Source organism: Astatotilapia calliptera, chromosome 20 (assembly GCF_900246225.1).
Source record: "Astatotilapia calliptera chromosome 20, fAstCal1.2, whole genome shotgun sequence".
NCBI classification, from domain to species: domain Eukaryota; kingdom Metazoa; phylum Chordata; class Actinopteri; order Cichliformes; family Cichlidae; genus Astatotilapia; species Astatotilapia calliptera.
Window position 1 is genome coordinate 26478017 of NC_039321.1, and position 21730 is coordinate 26499746.

The 21730-nt window shown below is 40.6% G+C and overlaps 1 protein-coding gene across 3 annotated transcripts; it reads right to left on the reverse strand.

The window, feature by feature from the left end:
• Positions 1-808: 808 nt before the first annotated feature.
• ube4b (ubiquitination factor E4B, UFD2 homolog (S. cerevisiae)) lies at positions 809-20834 on the reverse strand. Of its 3 annotated transcripts, XM_026153981.1 has the most exons (29): positions 20473-20834; positions 19264-19483; positions 13625-13760; positions 13361-13448; positions 12886-13030; positions 12575-12800; positions 11933-12394; positions 11275-11385; positions 9551-9692; positions 9146-9246; positions 8832-8946; positions 8024-8107; positions 7803-7859; positions 7204-7320; positions 6713-6811; positions 6500-6613; positions 6102-6300; positions 5682-5820; positions 5499-5598; positions 5179-5306; positions 4897-4995; positions 4428-4663; positions 4163-4289; positions 3866-4010; positions 3503-3637; positions 2847-3038; positions 2295-2469; positions 1153-1299; positions 809-1000 (listed from the first exon to the last, which is right to left on the reverse strand). In XM_026153981.1, the coding sequence occupies exons 1-29, from the start codon at positions 20497-20499 to the stop codon at positions 936-938; spliced, it is 4131 nt and encodes a 1376-aa protein (XP_026009766.1). In that variant the 5' UTR covers positions 20500-20834; the 3' UTR covers positions 809-935. The 3 variants fall into 3 exon arrangements, with proteins under 3 accessions (XP_026009766.1, XP_026009767.1, XP_026009768.1); XM_026153982.1 differs by lacking the exon at positions 11275-11385; XM_026153983.1 differs by lacking the exons at positions 11275-11385; positions 11933-12394 and having other exon boundaries at positions 20473-20833.
• Positions 20835-21730: the final 896 nt, after the last annotated feature.

A 21730-nucleotide genomic window follows, 5' to 3' on the forward strand; every position in this document is an offset into this window, starting at 1 on the left:
CAGTGCTATTTAAAAGAGACCATTTTAAGGTGAGATGACTTAATGGTGTGCTCCTAGGATGGTGCTTCAGGTGATCATGCTACATTCTCACGGTCCTTCCACTAGACCTAAAATGGGGATTACATGTCCACGTGGCGCTCAGGAGGTTCTTGACTTAAGGCCGTGCACACACACACACACACACACACACACACACGTAAATTCAATCTATCAAAGTCAGCGGGGAAAACGTGACCGAGAAGGAAAATTTGGGCACACTTTATCATTGTGAGCCACAGCTCATCTTCCTACTTTACTCAAAACAAAAGCTGACACTGAGGATTAGTTTAGGGTATTCCCAATCCTGAACCTCTTCTACAAGCACAAACTGTGCATAAGTTATCTCTGGGACACCATTAAACATTACGTGGACTCAAACTCATTACCGTCACAAGTCTTGATAAAGAAAACTTGAGGCTAACAGTTTTATCAGAACCCAACTAGACTCAGTAATACCAAACAAAATGAGAACCATAAAGGAAGGTGATCAATGAAGAGACTGTATGCACCTCGCAGGTAAACCTGTTGGTAATGGTTTCTGCAGCGTTATAATGCACTATTGTTAAATTAATGTATATACTTTGATATATATATTTTTTATATATATATGTATATATATATATACACAAACTCATGAGAAAAACTTAAAAGTCTTAGCTTTATTATGTTTTGTTTTAGAACCATGATAATGGTTTGAGACAAAAAGGGTAAATGCAAAAAAAAAAAAAAAAAAAAAAAGAAATAAAAGAAAAAAAATTATCAAATCAAGTCTCCTTTTTTTCCTCTCCATTCAAAATGTTTGTTTTTTTTGTTCTCATTGGTAGTAGTGATGCTGAATTCAGGTGATTTGGACCGATCCCTTAATGATGATTAGCCAGACATCAGTGACGTAGTCCTTAGACACCCCGTCCACCCTGTTTCTCCCTCATCCAGGTGTGGATCCTCTCCTTCAGTTCAGGCACTGTGGAATTAACATTGTGACATTTAGGCATCCTGAAATTATTAGCCTCGCCTCCAGCTATAAGTGCATTATCTTGCGTACCTTAAACAGCAACACTTATTTACATTATCTGTTTAAAATAAATAAAGTAAAAGGATAAATGGTGGGGTTACCTGACTCCAGCATGTTCTCTGTGAGTGGCTGCCTGTTGAAGGGATCAGTGGGGGAGTTGAGCAGGTGGCGTAAGATGATGGATCTGTCCATGATGTTCCCCGAAGGCAGCATCACAGGGTCGGTCATCAGCGTGTCCATCAGAGGGTCTGTTGTAACACAGTCACAAACAGATTTTACAGAAAATTACAAGCGAGATGCTACACTAAAAATCTGATTCATCACCAGCAGCACTGGCGCCCTGATTGGACAAGGAGAGGGACCAGTATTACAACATTAAAAGCAAAAATATTAAAATTAAACTTCTTTGTTTAAGTGTAAAAACAATAAATAAATAAATGTAATCAGCAAGTGACATACATGTGTGCCCATGTTGGTTTGTGTAGGAGCCTGTCACATGTCCAAAAAATGTTTTATATGACCACAATATTGATGCACCTATCAAAACACTAGTAAACAAAATTTCCCATGAAGTCCGATACAGAGCGTTTGGTGGCGTGGGGCTCTGTGTTGAAATGTCACAAGGTTATTACAGTAGGACTCCGGTGCTACAAAAATAAAACCTGTCATGGGAGATTTCATCTACACAGACAGCTGATACTCAAGTCTCCTGTATGGCACACTCCCATCAACTGTGGTGGGCTAGCTGGCATATCTGAGAATCAAAGGAGGCACGCAGACCACATACTCTTTCTAGATTATATTAAGTCTGTGGTTACTCGATAGCCTTGCACTAAGCTGTCTAGATGACCAGTGTGAGCTTCAAAATCCACCACACATGTCTGGAATTCAATAGCAGAAGAGGCCGTTAAAGATCCCGTCTGTCATTGACTGACCCGAGGTCACAGGTCAGTCTTTTACACAATGACAATATTATTTAAAAACTGCATTTGAAGACCTAGAAAGATATTTAATATGATGCTTTCAGAAGCAGCGCAATGTGACCCATTATTTTTATATGGATGTTATTTGAGGATCTCAATACATTACTCTGAAGTGATCTAGATAGATTAATTTAACGATACAGCACATATCAGAGTGAGATGTTATTAAACCAGCTGTGGGAAAGATGATTCGCTTTACCATTGCTGCATAACCAGATTCAAAAGTTCTAGTTGTGCTGTTTAAACAGTCTTTCACACACCTTTGAACTCATCCGGTGCATCACTGTAGTCCATTTCAGACTGGGAGTTCTTCGCGACTATTTCCTCCACCTTCTCCGATAGCAGCTTGAATTTCTCAATAGCAATTGAGGACTTAATGCCAGCCTTCCTCATCTTTGAGATCACCTCCTCAAAGAGTTCACGGCTGTATGACCTCTGCAAAGAGCAACAAGTCCCTGAGGTCAGTCTTCAGTACCTTACTGTCATCACATCACAGATTTGAAATTTAAGTCATGTCTTCAAACTTACACAGATTTTGATAATGCACACAACAAGAAACTGCTGCGTTTCATACATATATGTTCTGATGTAAATCTCTGACAACAATAATGTGCAATAATGTGGCTTCATCATTCATAATGTTCTCTTTGTTCTCTCAACAAATCAGGAATTATATATATACACACTATATTCTCCACGTGAAGTAGAGAATTCATGCTAACTGGCACGGCAATAAAGTCACGACAGATGATTCAGGATAACTAAATGTAGACCGGACATCAAATTTCCCCCCCTCTCCCGTCAGTGCCAACCTGGTCATCTGCTATAGCTTTAGCAAAGCGAGCACAGTCTAGCTGCAGGTAGATGTCTGTCAGCTGGTCTAGGAGTTTCTTGGGCTCAAAGCCATACTTCTCTGGGTTCTCCACCTTCAGGTCCCGACATTTGGGCCCGCACAGCTGCTGGAGGTTAAAGTTCAGCATGGCAGCTAAACGAGGCCCCAGCTCCTGTGTGAAGAAGAAGCCACTGTTTAGAAAAGCACATTCTCCAATAGTTTCATTGCCCAAGACAGACTGTTGAACTCTCCATAACCCCCACACCCCTCTTATACATAAACAAGGTACATTCTGAAACTGTCCCTGGACTGTTTCACATTACTGTATATTCATGGCAGTGCATTATGTCTGGAATAATGATATACATTGTTTTTTGCTGTTTTATTGCTGTGGAAAAGGGAAGATGGATGGATGCATGGATGGGTGGATGGATGCATACATTAGTCCAATGTCGAGTCAATGGACCGACATTTTGTTCTAACGTGCACTAACTGGTGTATGTTTGAATGACAACGTACCTATTCTATGCTATGCCTGGAGGAAAATGGCAAATAATGCTTCCTTTATATTACTTGTATAACTGAGAATAAATCTCAAGAATACATCAAGTGTTCATTGGTAACAGTGACACTCACAGGCCTTAGGAAAGGCTTCTGGACCTGCTTGGTGAGGATGTGGAACATTTCAACTGTTTCGGTAGCCAGGGCCAGATAGGAGCGGGACACCCGCTCATCCTGAGTCAGCTGGGACTGACGACTCTGCTGCTGCTCCTGAAAATTTGTACAACCCCCCCAAAAAACAACAAAAAAAAAAAAGACAAAATAATAAATAAGTTACCCTACACAATGGCAGTAACCTTCTGCCTGTCTTCACAGCTCAGCACAACTGTGAATGAAGCGATAATCTGATAAAACATGACCTCTGACATTTTTGTCTTTGCTAGACTCTGTTAAAAACTGATAAACAAATATAGGGTCCTAAAAAAACTGAGCACTGACCCTTGGCAGCTGCTCCCACTGCTCTTTATTCTTCATCTCCTCTTGAACTTCATGAATACGCTTCAGGGATTCAAGGCTCTCATCTAACAAGAAGGTGGTGTCATTAATCAGCATGTTGATGTAGCGCACAAACTGCTTGCCAGAGCTGGTGTGAAAGAAGGACAAAAGGAGACAGAAGAGGATGTGAGGCTGGAAAAGTCATACAGCCACACACTCTAAACCACAATTTCTTTAAAATAAGGGGGAAAAAATTAAATTAAACATTGCAACTGCTGTTTTTGTCAATAGCAAACTCACTTGAACTCCTCCATGAAGGTTCCATGGTGGGCAATGTTTTGCCAGAGGCTCTTGAAGATCGTGCTGATATGGTACCGTATAGTGAACTTATCGTAAAACTCACTGGTAGCACCGGTATGCTCAACATCTGACCAGAGGAGGGAAAGATTTTAGTGAACTTTTTGCTTGAAAAAAATCACAACTTGTAGTAAAGAACAAGTTGTAAAGCTTTTTATTCTACCGAGCACAACATCAGCAGAGAGCTGCAGCACAACATAAAGCTCACCAGTGTAAAACTTCATGAGAGCAGGGACCAGGTGTTTGACGGACAACGGGTGGTTCTCCATCATTTCAGAGAATCGCTGAGTACGAGGCTGAACAGCGGGGTTGGTGACGAACAGCACCTCCACCAACTTGGCGATAAGGTAGGGGTTCCTGATGTAGTTCTGACTGCAGATGAACACCACCAAGAAGGTGACAATGTCCTGGACACATGGCTCATATAAAACCTGGGGTGAGTACCTGTGAGAAAAGAGGAGATAGCAGTTCACAAATCCCTTATTTGGATTTAATTTTTCCTCACAAAGTTCACCGGGAATTATGGATTTATACATGTATATACACATTTATAGACCTGTTAAGCATTTAATATCTGTATTTTCCCCCTCATCGTTCCTTCCTGTTAACATTTTATTACTGCCCTCCACAGGACAGTCATTAAAACATGATAGATGAGCAGAGAGCAGAGGACTTACTGCACAACAAAAAGCAGAAACTCTGCCACATCTTCAATGTAAAACTCGGGCAGAGCGGCAAAGCTTTTGGGAATCTCGGGGTTCAGAGGCAGGTTAATGCTGCGCAAGGGAGGGAAAAACAAACATATTACTTCTTGATTTAATAATAAACTGAAGAAGTGAAGCAAAAAAAATAAAAATACTGGGAAAAAAACAGACAAACTGTGTGATGCCACAGCTGTTCCTCTGACATCGATATCAAAACAAATGGCAACATGGTGCGTCAGAGGAGAGGTGACTAACTTGGGGTAGGTGGGGTCCACCATGCGAAGAATGAGCTGGATGACTGTGCTGTAAAACTGCAGACATCTGCGGAGCAGGTTCTCATCCAGAAGGCCCACATCAGCACAAGCTTTGGCTCGCACCAGTTTCTGTCACACACAGTAACAATCACTCGTCTGTAAACATGCTCCGTGCCAAAATCAGCCACGCGTGTCTTCCAAATATACCCAACCAAGAAATGCTGAGAGCATTCTCACATCTCTACATTTAAATTGGTCCTTGATGTTTGATCATTAAATGAATTAAGACAGTGGCTCCATCTACAAGTACGTAACACTGACCTTAAGCTGAGTTTTGCAGCGTTTGAGCATCTCTCTGTGTCGACTCGCCAGGGGAGAATCTTTCCACTGGCTCTCACTGTTTTTGAGCTCCTCTACAGTCCTAAAAGATAAAAATAGCAGTATTAATACACACGCATACACTTAACGCGATATGATTGTCTGTGTAGATGTGTGAGCGTGTACCTGTTGAGTTCGCGGATGGCTCGTAATCTCCGGATGTAGCGCCGGCAGCCAGGCAGGATGGATAAGTGGTGGGTGTGAAGCGTCAAAAAGAAACACTCGGTAGGAAATTTGGGTTCTGTGAACTTGGCGGGGTCTTTATCTGTAGATATTCACAGATGAAATTTATGGTTATAAGGACACAAATATCAGCTTTAGTCTCTACAAGTGACTCTTTTAACCAATTAGATTAGTTAAAAATACCCCAAAACAAAACCGTGGCTCTGATATGCTTAGGATTAGTTCATGAGAACTGCAGAATTACGAGTTCACATGCAAGTGATATTTATCTTTAACGACCGCCCTCTTCAAAACCTATGCGGTCCACTTAGATTTACTGAAATGATCATATGTATGTGAGCATTTCTGGTTATGCCAGCTTACGTAGTTCAGACAGCCAGGCCTTGAGCTCGTCCATGGTGGCTTTGAGACGCGTTTCCTCAAGACTGACGACAAGGCGACACCGTGGATGGAAAATATAGTAGGGATCCACTGTCTCTAACTTGATCTTCATGCTCAGCTGTTGCAGCACCCATAAGAAGTTGAGCATGAAACCGTCTGTCGAAACCAGCTTGTCATCAGTCTGGAAGAGAGGAGAATGTGGGGTTTGTTTGGTTTTTTTTTATTAAAATCTTTACAAACACACAGTAAACACCTGCCCCCGAAGATTAAATAATATCAAGAATGACTTCTAAAATTAATATACTTTTAATCAGGTTTGTTCCTTATGGTCTGAATCTAGTAATATGAAAAACATCAATTTGTAAAACATACAACTTTACCTGCATCTGGGCTTTCTTCACATTGTAGTTGACTAGAGCTGCCATGTAATTAAGAGCCAACTCCCGCGTTTCACTGTTTAGCAGGATGTTGTGGAGAACTTTGAACATGTCACCCTGATTTTAAAAAAATAAATCAATAAACAACATCATTCCACACTGCTGGAAAAAACAACTATTAAAAATAAAAAATAAAAACATGAAATAGAGACTTACCCTTGCAGACTCCAGGTAGTGCTGCAGTGACTGGCTGACAACTCGTGTGTTCTCCATGGTGATGGCCGGGCCGGAGAAGTATTTGTCTCCAACTTTTGTCTAAAAAACAGAAAGAAAGAAAAAAAAAAGGCAAAAAAAAAAAAAAAAAAAAAAACTTTTGTCATCGAAATGGTTGGTACTTTTCAGTTTTGTTCTGTTTTTTTTTTTAATATGAGGTTTGCGTTACTTCCCATAGTTTATCCTTTACTTAATTAGATAATAATAATAATATGGTGTAATAAGAAGGGTCACAGGGGAAGTCCTCATCAGTAGGAGAAGTAGAAAAACTTCTGATAAGACAGTTAGAAGTCCACAACGTCCACACCTTTTCCTAAGCCATTCACTCGGACCGATTGGAGTCGGGCTGATTCTGGCCCCCGGGCCTTACGTTTGACACTCCTGATTTATTTGAGATTCAGACAAAGTACAACTCATCGTAGAGAACAACTCACATCATCCTCAGCGAACACAGAGAGGCCGAAAAAGGCTCCCAGGTAGGACAGTCTCTGAATCTCTCTGCCACATCCAGGGCTCAGAGGTTTGGGACACCACAAAGGCAGTGATGTTACCTGCACACATTACACAGTCATTGATTTAATACATGTTATTGTCAAGTGTGGTTAATAACACTGATTTATACATTTATATATTATATACTAATCAACAGTAACTGTAACTCATAACTCATTTTCCCTAAGTGAAGCTAAATGGCTAATTATACATCAATTAATTCCACAGTATTTTAAAAACTTAAACACTAAGTAAAGAATATTATTGGACAGATAACAAACACTAAGAGAGCTAAGAGACCCCACCCCTCCACCAGGGAATTTCCTCTTGCCCTTTTTCCATGTAACAGGAAAATTCTCACAACAGGCAGAGTTCATACCTTCCTGGTATGAGGAAAGTACATTTACAACAGCTACATTTATTAATAAGCTCAGGGTAACTGCTTTCACAATAGATGTCCAAAATAATTGGAGCCATAAGGACCCAGTGAACAACACTCAGGTGTTACGATGCAGCTTTACCTTTCCATTTGTATACTTACCAAATTGCACACCGGGTGAGTCTTTCCGAACTTAATTTCACAAAGCTCAGCTAATGCCTGTAAAATCAAAGACAGACATCAGGTCAGAAAAAGATTACAACCCAACATGTGAACTGTGCTAAAAATGAGTTGTGTGGATGTGTGCTTCATCCCATGCTGTATGATATATTCCCTACAGAAATACGGCAGCTGCAGGAAAGACCAGGACAATGTCTCCTTACCATGAGGGGAAATTTAAAGTTGTCACTGTCAAAGGAACATTCTTTGACTGCAAGAGCCAGGCCGTGGAGGATGGGGATGAAAATCTAAATAAAAACAACAACACATTAAACAGCATGCTTCAGTGCATTTTGACCTTGGAGAAACGTTCACACGGTCTGTATTTACACATCACCGTGAGGGCGTTTAACTAGCTGCCCTAAACATGGGATCACTCTGTTTTTACATTTTTATATTCATGCATCTGGACAAGCAGATGGCAAAATATGGGGGGAATAAAGGCGTCAAGGCGTCACCTTCTAGCTGTTTAAATTTAGGTGCTCCATCTACAGGAGAAATAGGTTGGGGAAAAAAAAGGGCAAGGATGTTTTTGTAACGAATTATCATTTCTGGCTTTGCAGGATCAACCCAGAGAAACACAGCGTGAAAGATTCAACCCAGTACAGTCTGTTTAGTCATGCTGGGCTGGTAAAGCTTCAGCGTGCAGACTTTCCAGTTCTATCTGTGCTGAACCTGACAATTAAAAATGGATATTTGGGGTTTGCTTAGTTGAATCACCCAGTACAAACTGTATATGGCTGTATGAGATCATCTCCAGCTGTTATGAAGAAATATAGTTCCACCTTTTTAAACTGATTCATCCCCATTAATTACAGTTAACTAGATTATTTATGGGTGTGTGTAAAGAGCCGGTCTGTACCAAACAGTATGAGCCATAGTGCACAGGAAGCAAAGAATTCTTTTGGAAAAAACCCACAGCTTTGAGTAAGCATAAACAGATCCAAAAGAATGGATGGATGTGCTCGTCACCTGTCTGAATACTTCATCCTCCTGGTGAGTAATGCGCACCAGCTCCTGAATAAAGCCATATGGAAGGTTCCGACACAGCATGTAAGGTACCAGCAGAGACTGTTGGAGAGGGCTCCTAAAAGTAGTAAACACACAGCAAATTAATTAATTAATAAAATCACACATTTGGAGACAAGGTGAATGACTAGTTGCTATGGATACAGAGAGGGAAAAGGAATGGAAGATGCACAAATATGGTGAGAGCGTTAAAAAAAACAAACAAAAAAAAGAAGTAAAAACCCAGAGATCGTCTGAGTTAATGGATGGCTTCTTACCGAGGCTGGGTCAGAGCGCCTTGAAGGACCAGGGCAACATGGGAAATACACTGAGAGCGAATGTTACTGAGAAGCTGGCTGACATTTGGTTGGCTACACATCTGAGAAAGAAACACAGAGAGAAGAGTGAGAACGACTGCAGTGTGATTTAAAAAAAAAAAAAAAAAAAGTGTTATGTGACGAGCTATGCCTAATGCCTGCAGCTAGTCTACAAAGCACAACCTGTTCTTCTATACTCAGCGCATTTTAAAACAATTGAAACATGAAGAACATATTAAAGACCTTTATATATCAGCTCTTATTAGGATTTTGATCTCAAATCTTAAATATTTTAGGAAAGAAAAATAAATCATCTGCTATAAATCCTGGTCGGGATATTTATTGGTCTCACAGATTGTCATCTACCTTGGGAGCTTTCCTCTCCTCCATGCCAACACTGTCAAAACGCTCAATGAGGTAGTTCAGCATCTCTGTCTCTTTGCATGTTTCAATGGTGAAGCGGTCGCTGGCTGATTCGCAGGACATCCCCCCTCCACATGCCCCAAGACTACAAAAAAAATTAGACACAGACAGAGGGGCTCATCAAATAACAGGAAATGTCACAGTGTGGACAGACGTGCCATTAGAATCAAACTTTCCTGAAAAGTCCCGAAAGACGACAAACTAAAGCACTTTAAAGGTAGCATTGCAAAATTCAACCACCGGGTGATCCGAGCAGATGGTAAAATAAGATTAGTGTTAAACTGTATTGTCATGTCAACTCAGTAAGAGCACACAAATTACATGTAAGAAAAAGGGAATCTGCTTATGTTTTGTGTGCCTGAAAACAAACAAACAAAGAACAAAACAAAACAAAAGAAAAACAAATGGCCGATATAATTTTGTTTCTAAATCACCAAATACCAGTATGAGTCTTAAAAAGTCCTATATGGGTCGAGCTCTACAGATTTTTTTTTCTTTCTTCAATAAGATAAGAAGCAAACTGAACTCAAATGTGAATTAACTGTTTCTGCTACTGTGAGGAACAGTTTCTCAGCTCCTTGCAAGAGAATGTTAATGTCGGTACCCAATCAAATTACTTTATTTCATCAACACTTTTTAAGGTTTGTACTTATGGTCCTCAAATAAAACAAACAAACAAACAAACAAACAAAAACACATACGGTTTGATTTTTAGGCAACTTTGCTACTGAAGATATGGATCCTATAAGCTACAATGAACACAAATGAGGCTACAATGAAGACAGACTCAAAGTGTGAGCGAAAACATTTGAGATATATATATATATAAATAAGCCTTGCTGTCAATCAATTTCCATATTAGTCTAAAATAATGTCAAGATGATTTAGACAACAGAAACAAATTAAAGCTGCAAAGGTCAAACCTGTTCCAAATTTCTCTGAGCCACAGCATAGAAAAGAGATATCAACAAAGTAGATTTCATTTACTAATGTGAGCAATATATTCTGTATTTCTGCGCACATACATATATACACATATACTGGCTAAATGATGGTTTTAAATAGTAAGCAACAATATTTTCTTAGAGACATAATACTCCATTTATGAATCAAAGGCAGGGCAGTGCCAGAGAGCTTGAAGTTCTGCAGTCAGGGATTCATGGTGTTACTTCCAATGTTTGCAATCAAAAACACAAAATACGGGTTTGGTAGGCTTATACATAAATATCTAATGTTGTCTGATCGGGTTACATAATGATGAAACAGTGGCTCACATGTCTTTGAGCTAAGGGTGATTTCTCCTTCTTAAAAAGAAAGATGGGAACGTAAAAATGGATTCTTATACAGACAGAAACGCAGAGTCATTAATGAGCCATTCATAGCACTGAAGATTTTCTACATCTTGAAGCCGTTTGCAGAAGAGTTAATGTGGTTATTACTTACCTCCATATTGCATGTACTAAAATTTATAGTTATGGGAATTTATCTCTGAATGTCGATGACCAAAACACTCCTAAACATGGTTTAATCTTCTTTAATCTCGCCTGGCGTCTTTGTGCACGGTTAGTGGCAAGCCTACCGGACCCGCTGGAACATGCATCAGAGCCCATCCCTGAGCAAGCGTGCACACACACACGCGCATTAACACACACCACGCAGTGGTGTACCTGGACCCAAATTGAACCTGTGAAATATCCTCCTCCTGCTCCTCCTGAGAATCTTCATCATCGCTGTCCTGAGATATGTCAGAGAGGGCAAAAAACAGGAACGAAAAGGGGCTGACAGGACGAGAGAAAAACAGGTGAAATGAGAGAAAGACTGGAAGAAAGGAGGATGATGCACAAGCGTGAGGAGGCAGAAAGCCAACAGGGGGGAGGAAAAAGCATCAAGACAAATGTGGAACAGTAACAAACAAAAAAAAGGAAATGAGAAAGGGAGCACAGGGAAGATGCATGCTTTCATGGAGACTATTTTCTCTCTTTTTAAACCAGTTTTCTATCCCTTTAGCACACTCATGCTAGCTCTGTGCCATGATGACCTTATACAAAGAACTACAGCTGTTAATATTAAATGTATGTATTAATTTTTTTAATTGCCTAAATTTAAATAGTTACTTTGTGGTAGAGGTAGCATTTTTTAAATCTCATTTTCTCACAAGATTTTAACCACAGAAATGTTAAAGTGCTAGTAACGTCTAAATGCAGGAAAGTTAATGCAGGAGCAGATATAACCAGTGATGAACAGAAACATCACCAAAGGTTCAGGCTTTAGTAAGTTGGCTTGCGTTTGCACTCCACTCTGACATGCAAGTGACAGTTTAGATACCTAGATGGAGGCATCCTGGCAGCAAAGGCAGCCTGTCGAGTGTTCAGTCTGGGAGAAGGAGGCACCATAGGAGAGGTTGCAGAGGAGGGTTGGTTGTGACCCATAGGTGAGCTCAAGGATAAAGACTGGGGGGAAGGTGGTGGCACAGAAACTGGAGTGTTGGGGGGAACGGAGGGTCCTGCAGGGCTGGGAGAGGGTCCAGGGAAACTAAACCCTCTGTGACTCGGGCTTGTTGGGGAAGGAGCCACCCAGGGAGTGGTGACCGAGTAAGGGCGATACCTTTGGGAAATGGGCACGGGGGCAGATGGAGCACTGAGGGAGTGCCGTGGAGGAGTGGAAGCAGGTGGGCTGGGGGGAACAACGAACTGTGGGGTAGACGGTGTAGTAGGGGTGAGGAGAGAGGGGGAGGTCCTCTTGGCTGCATCCAAAGCCACTGGGTGAGGACTACCACAGCCATACAGACTGTGGATAACATTGTTAAGACAAGAATGATCTTAAAGCCTTAAAAACAGAAATGATTAAAGCATGATGAAAAAGACTGGGAAGAACATGGCAGCATGATAATAAAGTAAATAGAAAAAACAGCCCAATCAACAGCCTTGATATGTCTCCGCGAGCTTAATAATGACTCGTGGCACTTGCCTGGACAGAGAGCTGGCTCCAAAGGATCCAGCGCTAGGGCCCATTGGGCTTCCACCTTGGCTGGAGGGCTGCACCAGTGTCAGACGATGGTCGGGGGATTTGGCTGCTGCAATTGGCTGTGAGGTGGCTGTCAAGCTGGCGAAGGGGTTGTGGACACGTGACTGGGTGGACATCATTAAGACTTCCATCAGGATCTGGCTGATGAGGTCTTTGAAGTCAGAGTATACTGCCGGAGAAAACATAACAACAGTCGGACGAGCCTCCCACGTGTGCAGCTTTTTATGGTCAAAGCTGTTGTTTAGTGGCGTTACCTTCTTTAGGGTTCTGGTGAAACTCTGTAGCCAGTGAAGGGAGAAAGATGACATCTCTATCCTGCTCCTTCCACGATACGCGGAGAATCTTGCAAATGAGCTGCAGGGCCTGTTCTTCAGAGACATCTGAGTTTGCAGAAGTTTCCTAAGATGCAGAAAAAAAAACAGTGAAGCCTTGATTAAAAAAAAACAAAAAAAAAACAAAACATGCATAATGAACAAGCATTACTGAGTCTCAGGATACTCGTTATCTCATGATCTCTCTGGTTGAGCAAGAAACAACAGAGGTACGTGTGAATGAGTTGATATAAACAAAAATGAAACCAAGAATAGCATTTGTGGAAAGTCACCCGTCTGCAAACAACCAGACACTCCTTTAATGTTTATTCGTTTAGAACTTTCTTGATATCCTGATAGATATGGTCAAAGTCCAGGAGGCGACATCTTTTGATTAATGTTCACTCTAACTGCTTACCTTCTCAGTCAAGTTTCTCTTCTCCCTGCGGTCACTGTCCTCCACCTCCATGTTCTCTATCCCTGAGTCCACATCCACCTGGGACATGCTGGAATAAAAGAGAAACCACAGTTCTTAATAAGCCATTATCTCCAAGCAAACTATGCTATTACTCCAAGCTCAATCGTACACAGTGTCAATATTTATCTAATTCCACAGATAAGGAGTATTTGAGAATGAACACAGAAGCTGGGTAGGGCAATCGGACACAGGAGACGCTCTCACCTCTTTTCACAGGAGGCAGGGTCGATATCCATGCTCTGCGATCGGGACAAACTCTGGGACTGAGTCTCAAGGCTGTTGGAGGGGGAGCTGGAGAGTGAGCTCACACCCTCGCTGCTCTGACTACCATAAGCGACCCCTGGAAGAACAAAACACCACAAGTGAATCTCTCTGAACAACAATGACAAAAATGAATCAAATCTGACACATTTCTGGAGGGTTTCTTGTGCCTCCGTCTTCAGATAAAATGGAAATAGTAAGGTTTTAAATTTGCTTTTTTTTCTTGTGTTTTTCAACACAGGTGTAGCGGTCTGTGTGCACAGAGCAGTAAGAAAAACGTTTAATTTGAGTTAATTATTGCAATGCTGAGTGCATACGTGAGGACTTTAAACTGCATACAATATAACATTGCTGTTATTCTTCCACAGCCTAACAAAGTCACTTTAGTCTGTCAGCAGATCAAAGTGAAATTAACTGTATTGACTGAAAGTTGCACAGTTTGTGCACTTACATACTGTAAATAAGAGAAACACAAAAATCCCCCAAGCCTTTAAATCGAAACTGAATGTAACCTGCTCCCTACCATGTTATGTGGTGAGCAGAGGGTTGAAAGCTACTTTTGTGACGCAGAAAGCTCTGACTTTAAGTTCGACATAACTCACCAACCCCTCAGATGAACTAAAGTTTTCGAGAAATGAAAAATATTGACTGTATTGATTCATACTGTACACTTTAAATCCTTTGCACAGCGTTGAATTTTAGTCTATCATGTCTTTTCCTTTTTTACAGATTTTTCTAATCTTTTTATTGCTTTCAAGGTATAATCAGTCCCAACATACAGCGATTAGGGTAACGACATAGTCAAAAAAGCACACTAAGAACTCTGAGGAAATTAAATCGAAACAAAAAACATGATGGATCCAGGTCATTGATGTCAAACAGTCACCTAAAACCAAACATCAGTCATGTTTACTCTTCACTTGCAACTGGCCTTTGTACAGAAAGAAAGGAAGACACCTTTACCAGTGAACTGCACAGCACACAGGGCTGATTCCTCTTTGAAATGCCCTCGAGTTACCTTTCACATTAAATCCTATTTTCTGATGTATTCAATGAAAATATTTTGAAACAAAAAGAATAAACCAATCAAATGCCTTGCATGTGGACTGACAAACGCATCTGGATGTTGTGATCAAAGGGAAACTCCTAATTTTCTATGTCAGTAAATGTAGACCAAAATCTAGGACATACACGGTAAATCTATACATGGCTGGCATAATATCAGAGTGTGATGACATGAAAAGATCAAGAAATGTAAGAAGCGGAAATGAGGAAGAGGATGTGCAAAAAGGCCCTAAAGTTGTGGCAGTAGTCACGGAAAAAAAGGATACATTTTCCAGAAAAAAAAAAAAAAAAAAGAAATGAAGAAAATATTAATATACATATCTACAAGTTTTTAAAAAAGAAGGCTTTGACTTTGAAATGATTGTTCAACTATGCCTCAGGTTTAGTTTTTATACAAAATACTCCAAAAGTTGATTCTGTTCATCTGGACGTTAGAGCTGGGCGATAGAACGATAACGATATGTATCGCGATATAACTTTTACTCGATAGAGAAATTAAGCTATCGCGATAGACCTCGCCGCTCTTGTCCTCTTAAAAAAATAAAATAAAAAAAGGTCAGCCAATCTAAATTAAGTAGCGCAGAGCCGAACCAATCACAGCCACAGCGTCACGTCGCGTGACTTGTTACGTACAGCACAAGTGCCAAGCCGCACGTGTGTTTGTTTGGGAAGCAGCCAGCGGGTAATGGAGGAAATGAGTGTGCCGACTAGAAAAATCAACCGAGCGTGACCGAAGAGAAAACAGATGATGGTTCCAATGCTGGAGAGATTGTCGAACGGAAGAGCCATAGAAGTTCTGTAGTGTGAAGGTATTTCGGCTATTTCAAGTCTGACAAAAAACAGAGTAGCGTGCACTGTAAATGTGCCGAAAGCAAGTCTGGAAATACAATAAACTGGTGCATGCGTCACACTGTGCGCCACGTTATTGTTTCAGTGAAATGAATTTCTACAATACTGTTACTGTTAATTCTACTCTCTGCAGTGTTTAAATGCTTACACACAGTTACTGTCCGTCCACACATACGACTCGGTTCTGCTTCTATGCCCCAGCTTTGTTTACTTTTTCCCACCGAGGCTTCTAGACTTCTGATTGGCCAACATTTCGGCACGGTTAGGAATCTAGCGCCACCTGCTGCTTTGGCATGTTCATAGCAGCGTTTTCCTTCATTTCTGCCTTTATGTGTGGACGGGATTATTTTTTAAAACGAAAACGGAAAATCTCCGTTTTCAAAAATACCCGTGTACGTGTGGACGTAGCCTCAGTCTCTGACTGGAAGCGCTAATTCGTCATTCGGCTTTTGTCAGACTAAAGTAACTGTTAAAACTGTTTGAAAAGCTAAGCTATACAACAAGGAGAGATTGAGAATTTCCTTTTAGTTCTCAGTTTATTTGATATTGACAAAAGTTAGTCAGTTTTGTCTGTTCTTCTGTAAAACAAACTAAGATTTATTTTTAGAATTAATATTTTGTTTCTAAGTGGAATTGACAATTTAGTCTGTTTTGTTTGTTCTGTTTTGAAACTTAAATGCTTTAGCGGCTGCCTTTTGTGTAGTTTGCAATATTTGCCTTTATTTATCTGAAAAAGTCTCATGTTCCTTAAGTACATCTACCCTGTTGAACTTATTATGGGGAATAAATATTTAAATAAAAACAAGCTGCTGATTATTTCACATTTTACTTGTGAGCAACGGCACATTTAAATCTTACAAATATAGTTATTTGGCTTATATTGTGATAGATATCGTTATCGCCTGAAATGAAAAAAAAAAACATATCGTGATATGAAAAAATCTCATATCGCCCAGCTCTACTGGACGTAGCGTTTTGTGGGAGAAACGTTTCGTCACTCATCCAAGTGACTTCTTCAGTTTCAGCTGACTGCAGGTTTCCCCAAATCTTATAAACAGTACATTTCCATAATGACTGAAACCAGCCCACTGAAGGAACAATGGGCTGGGAGGTCAGTTCCTTAATCCTAATTACGCAAATTCTCACGACCATTGATCAACAACCACTGACCAAAACCCACTGATCAAAGACCACTGATCAATGGCCATGAGTCCCATTCACAGAGAGTTGGGGAATGGCTGCAATCACAGCATTGTATCAATGCAAATGTACTGTTTATAAGATTTGGGGAAACCTGCAGTCAGCTGTGACTGAAGAAGTCACTTGGATGAGTGACGAAACGTTTCTCCCACAAAACGCTACGTCCAGATGAACAGAATTAACTTTTGGAGTTTTACTTTCCTGGATGATTAAGAATGCATCAAGACGTTTGTACAAAATAGTTTTTATCATCTTAATCTTTCCTGATATTGTAATCAAAGATGACGTTTAATGCTGAAAATACGGCACTTTTTTAACTACCATTCTCTAACACTTACCACTGGGAACCACACAAAGATATGACATGAATAAGCAACCATGTACACTTTGAGAATTCGTGTCACAGCTGTTGCTTAAGGAAGAACCAACTGTTTAGTCAGTCTGGGTTAGCAAAGGCTCAGATTGCAATTTTTAAGTTGCTTACTAGGGCTGGGCCATATTATACCGTTCACGGTAATACCGGTATAATGTTAGGCAACGATAGGAAAATGAAATATCGCGATAGAATGGGAGTAAAACGCGCATGCAGTGCCTTTGTTTTCATACGCACATGGCCGATTGTTGAGTGAAACAGATGAACCAGAATTGGTTTGTAAAAATGGTGCAACTTCAGTGATGTGGAACTGATTTGGTGTTTGTCCGTCAGATACACGACAAAGCACATTTTTTTGCAGAACATGCAAGCGGCCGTCGTTATTGTTGTATTTGTCGGACTAAGATGCTCTTAAATCTGGGAGTAATCTGGGTCCTAAACTCCGTATGCTTCAGGTCAAACAGCACTGCAGCATCACTTAGAGTTAAAAACTGTCTAAATTCTTTCATCTTTAATAAAACGATCAGCATTGCTGCTTTACCAGGTGTAACTATAAAGTTTAACTTCCAGGCATCCATGAAAACAAAAGTTATTACATTTAACGGAGTTAGAAGTTAGCAGGAAGCTAGCGGAAGTTAGCTCGCTAGTTTCGCTAGTTACCTAAGCATGATATTGCATGTTCTGACTGAGAGATTTCTGAAAAAAATCAAACGTACAGCTCTGCTATCACTTCCAACATAAATGAAGGCAGGAAACTAAACAGCAGTGACGTTTGTAGGGTTACTGAAGTTGGGCTAGCTGGTATATAATGATGTGCTACGTGATCGCTAGCGACACAGCTATGTTAGCATAACATAAACAGTGAAGCTGGAGGACGAACACTAACACTTTTCCACTTATAAAAGTTAACGTTAAGGTTCTTCATGGTTAGAGACAAATGCAATCGCATGGCAGGATGCTGTAAACGGACCAAACTTCAGTCAGGAGAACAACTGAGATAATCCTTCCACAATACGAGGTTAGTCATTAATATACTGCAACATGGGAATAGAGCAGCTGCCAGAGAATTCAACATTAATGAATCAATGGTACAGAAGTGGAGGAAGCAAGAAGAATGAGTTTAATCAAGTTTGATTTATCTGACTGCTTTGTTTCGCTTAATGTGCCTTATAATCCTGTGCACCTTATGGTCCGAAAAATGCGTACTGCACACTGCAGTTTAATGTTGCAAAGCACCTCTTTTTAACTTCAGTGGATATTATACATGGTTATGCTCAGGATATGTCAGCCCATTTCTACTGGAAATGCCTTTTGGTTAAACTTTCAGCAAGGAATTTGCATTTGCACTGTTACATTTTTATAAAGCTTTAATGTACATAAAAACCAGCTTCTTGTTTAAGTGAAAATAAATGGAAGGTTGTCTTTTTGCGCTAGTAATGTTGTGGAGTTGTATTTTGTCTCGCATCAATTATATCGTCGGTTATATCGTTATCGCAAATTTTCAAATATATATCGTGATAAATATTTTTGGCCATATCGCCCTGCTCTATTGCTTACTGACTACTGCAGACAGGTAGTGAGAAATCTGATTAACAGAGGCTCTTACTCCGGATAGCGGGCTGGAATTAACAGCTCTCTCCTGGTTATACAACAATCATGCGATTGAATGATTACGCTACCAATGTCAGATGTAATACACATTAATAAGTTAGTGAGAAGGTTTGGCTTGTAAACTGCCAGTATTTTTTTCTTCTTATTAATCACTTAGGAAATGCACCACTGGGCCTAAAAGGAAGACCTTTAAAGCAGCTGGCTATGCATAGCAACAAACAATGCCAGGAAACTGTTGCTGTATCCATACATGGATCTCTGCTGCATTTTCTAGAGCCTGTGCATGAGCGAAGCCTCCATTCTACCTTTGTACTAGAGGGCTCACCATTCGTGTCTAGCAGGGTACACTTTTTTTTGTCACAGTGTACCCTGATTTGGGGGATTTTTGATATTTTAACACTGTGAATCATTCAATGCCACAAACCTTTTTTCAATATTTTTTTTCCTTATAGAAAATTCCCAGAACCTTGCTTTAATTTCTTACCAGAGGTGCCCATAGGTGATGTGGCAGGGGTACCACTGTGGACATTGAGGCCCAGTGATTGAGAGGCAGCTGGTGGCACGGGTTGGGGTGCAGCACCTGAGGGTCCAGGGAGGGGTCCAGGTGGAGTCTCTCTCTGTGGGGATGTCAGGGGTGTGCTGAGAGGGGTGCTAGGCTGGGACGTTTGTCCTCCTGCCAATCGTGCCAGTCTCCTCCTGCGAATCTTGAATGAGCAGATATAAAGGGTCATTAAAAGAACTCTGTAGCTCTTCATAACTGCATAATGTTGAAATGTATTAATAGGTTATTAATAAACCTATATGTATGTATATAAATGCCTGGACACTGTAAGAATAACCAAATTATGCATGTATTGCCCAGAAAGGCAAAGATTTTCTTTGTTATACGTTTTAAAGTCAGATCTGAAGAAAAACATCGCGAATAAAGTCAGATGCGGACACCAATCTTCGCAGCTTGGCCGAGGAGCGACGTTAAAGCTAAATTATCTGCTGCACACTCTGCTGAATGCTAATCGAGCAGCTGAAAATGATAACAGTAAGCTGCAGTATGCTGTATGCGATTTCACATAAACAGCTCAATGGCCATGCATCGGCCCACGGCTGATTGCACAATGGTGGCCCGGTCTCTGTGTGTGTTTTTTATGCTGAGTCGTCTCGCAGGCTAATTTCTGACTGTCAGCTAAACCGCCGCGAGATGACATGCGAAAACATATCAGTAAAAAGAACGTCTTCCCTTCCTAATCTCCCTGTCAAAACACAACACCGAAAAATATCTGCCACTTACAAGCGGCTAACAATATCTTGAAATATGTTCGATGCTTTATATAAGAGCAGTGTTCTCCAGCTTGTAGCATTACGTTAGCTACTTTCATTTAGCAACCCAGCTGCTCCAGCTAAATAGAACACGGCCCAAATCCGCCTCTCGTTCTTTCACTTCTTATATTCCCAATATAAGAAGTGAATAATTAGCCTTTGAGTTAAACTGCGTGACACCCACTGCCGTGTTCTAGCTAACTGAGATATTTATCGAAAATGTATTTCTTCCATCAGCTAGTTTTTGTAGCATCTCAGCTAGCAGCAATACCCCTAAAAGGGGTAAAGGAAGAATTTGCAAAACGTACATTTCTAACGTCAGTAACGTAAAAATCATTTCAATTCCCTGTGTAAGCGTTTATTCATATTGTCACCTTACCTCATCTGCGCTCAACTCCTCCATCATCCCAGCTAAGACAGCTAGCTATTTCACTTTCTAATGCTTTAATATGCCAGCCAGAGCCAGCTAGCTAGCTTGTATTAGATCTAAATATGCATAGTCTAACTCGTTCAACAAATATATGTGTCAGGATTTTGATTGTCTTCAAGATAAAAAACGACACCGATATTCGGAGGATGGCGAAATATAGTTCCCCCAAAAAGTCTGCTGTTTGCTGGTTTTCTACCAAGAATGAAACAAAAAGAAAAGTAGCTAGCTATTATACGTCAAAATACAACAGCGGCCATTTTGGTTCCACAAGTCACGTGACCAAAGGGACCAAAGGTGGGGGTGCGTAGCGTGTCGCACAGATAAATGGAGTATTTCATCTGTTGTGTAAGTATAAAAGTCTGTTTATGTCACTTTAATGTAACGCTCCTGCATTAGCGTGACCTCGGGTTATAACTGAGGTCACATTTACCACATAAAACGCATCAAACTGAGCGTGCGTGAACCATGGCCAGTCAGAGGGGTGCAAGGTCACTGCAAAGACTTATATTAGTGACGTAATTGCCAATCATCTGTCACCAGGTAAAGATGCCTGCACAGTACGTGCCTATACATTTAATTTTAATGCCTGTTTATTTTTAACGCAGTTACAGCCACATCACGTGTGTGACAGGGTGGGCAGTACACCAGATGAACTAAATAGGCAACCAAATTTTAAAATTTTTGGCAATAACTCGCCGTAATTAATATATATTTAAAAAAAAAAACCCACAGGCAGTCAGTATCCAAAGTACCCAAGTATCCTTGGGCAAGACACTTAAACCTTGAGTAGTCCCACTTGACTGATCAACTAACTAGAAAGTACCAGTTCATTTACTATTTATACTCTATGGTATGCTCATGAATATATATATAAGTGCAAAAATATCTGTCCTAGATTGAAAAAAAAGAGTCCAACTGGATTTCTTTAGGTTTGTGAAGATGTTTCACTTCCCATCCAAGAAGCTTCTTCAGTTTTTAAAACAAATGAAGAAGATTGAGAGTCCCAGGTGGGGGCTGTCCCCTTTGGAGGTGGTCCTGAGGGTCGTGGATGGTGTGAAAACAGGTGTGGGTCATTACCATTACCTGGGGTTAAGGGTAAAGTCACTATGAGACCTTGCCCCACCCCATGTGACCTATTTAGGTCACCTAAGGCAAAGTGTGAGTAGTGTATGAAGTGCCTGGGAGTGGATCATAGGTGGCTGACAGG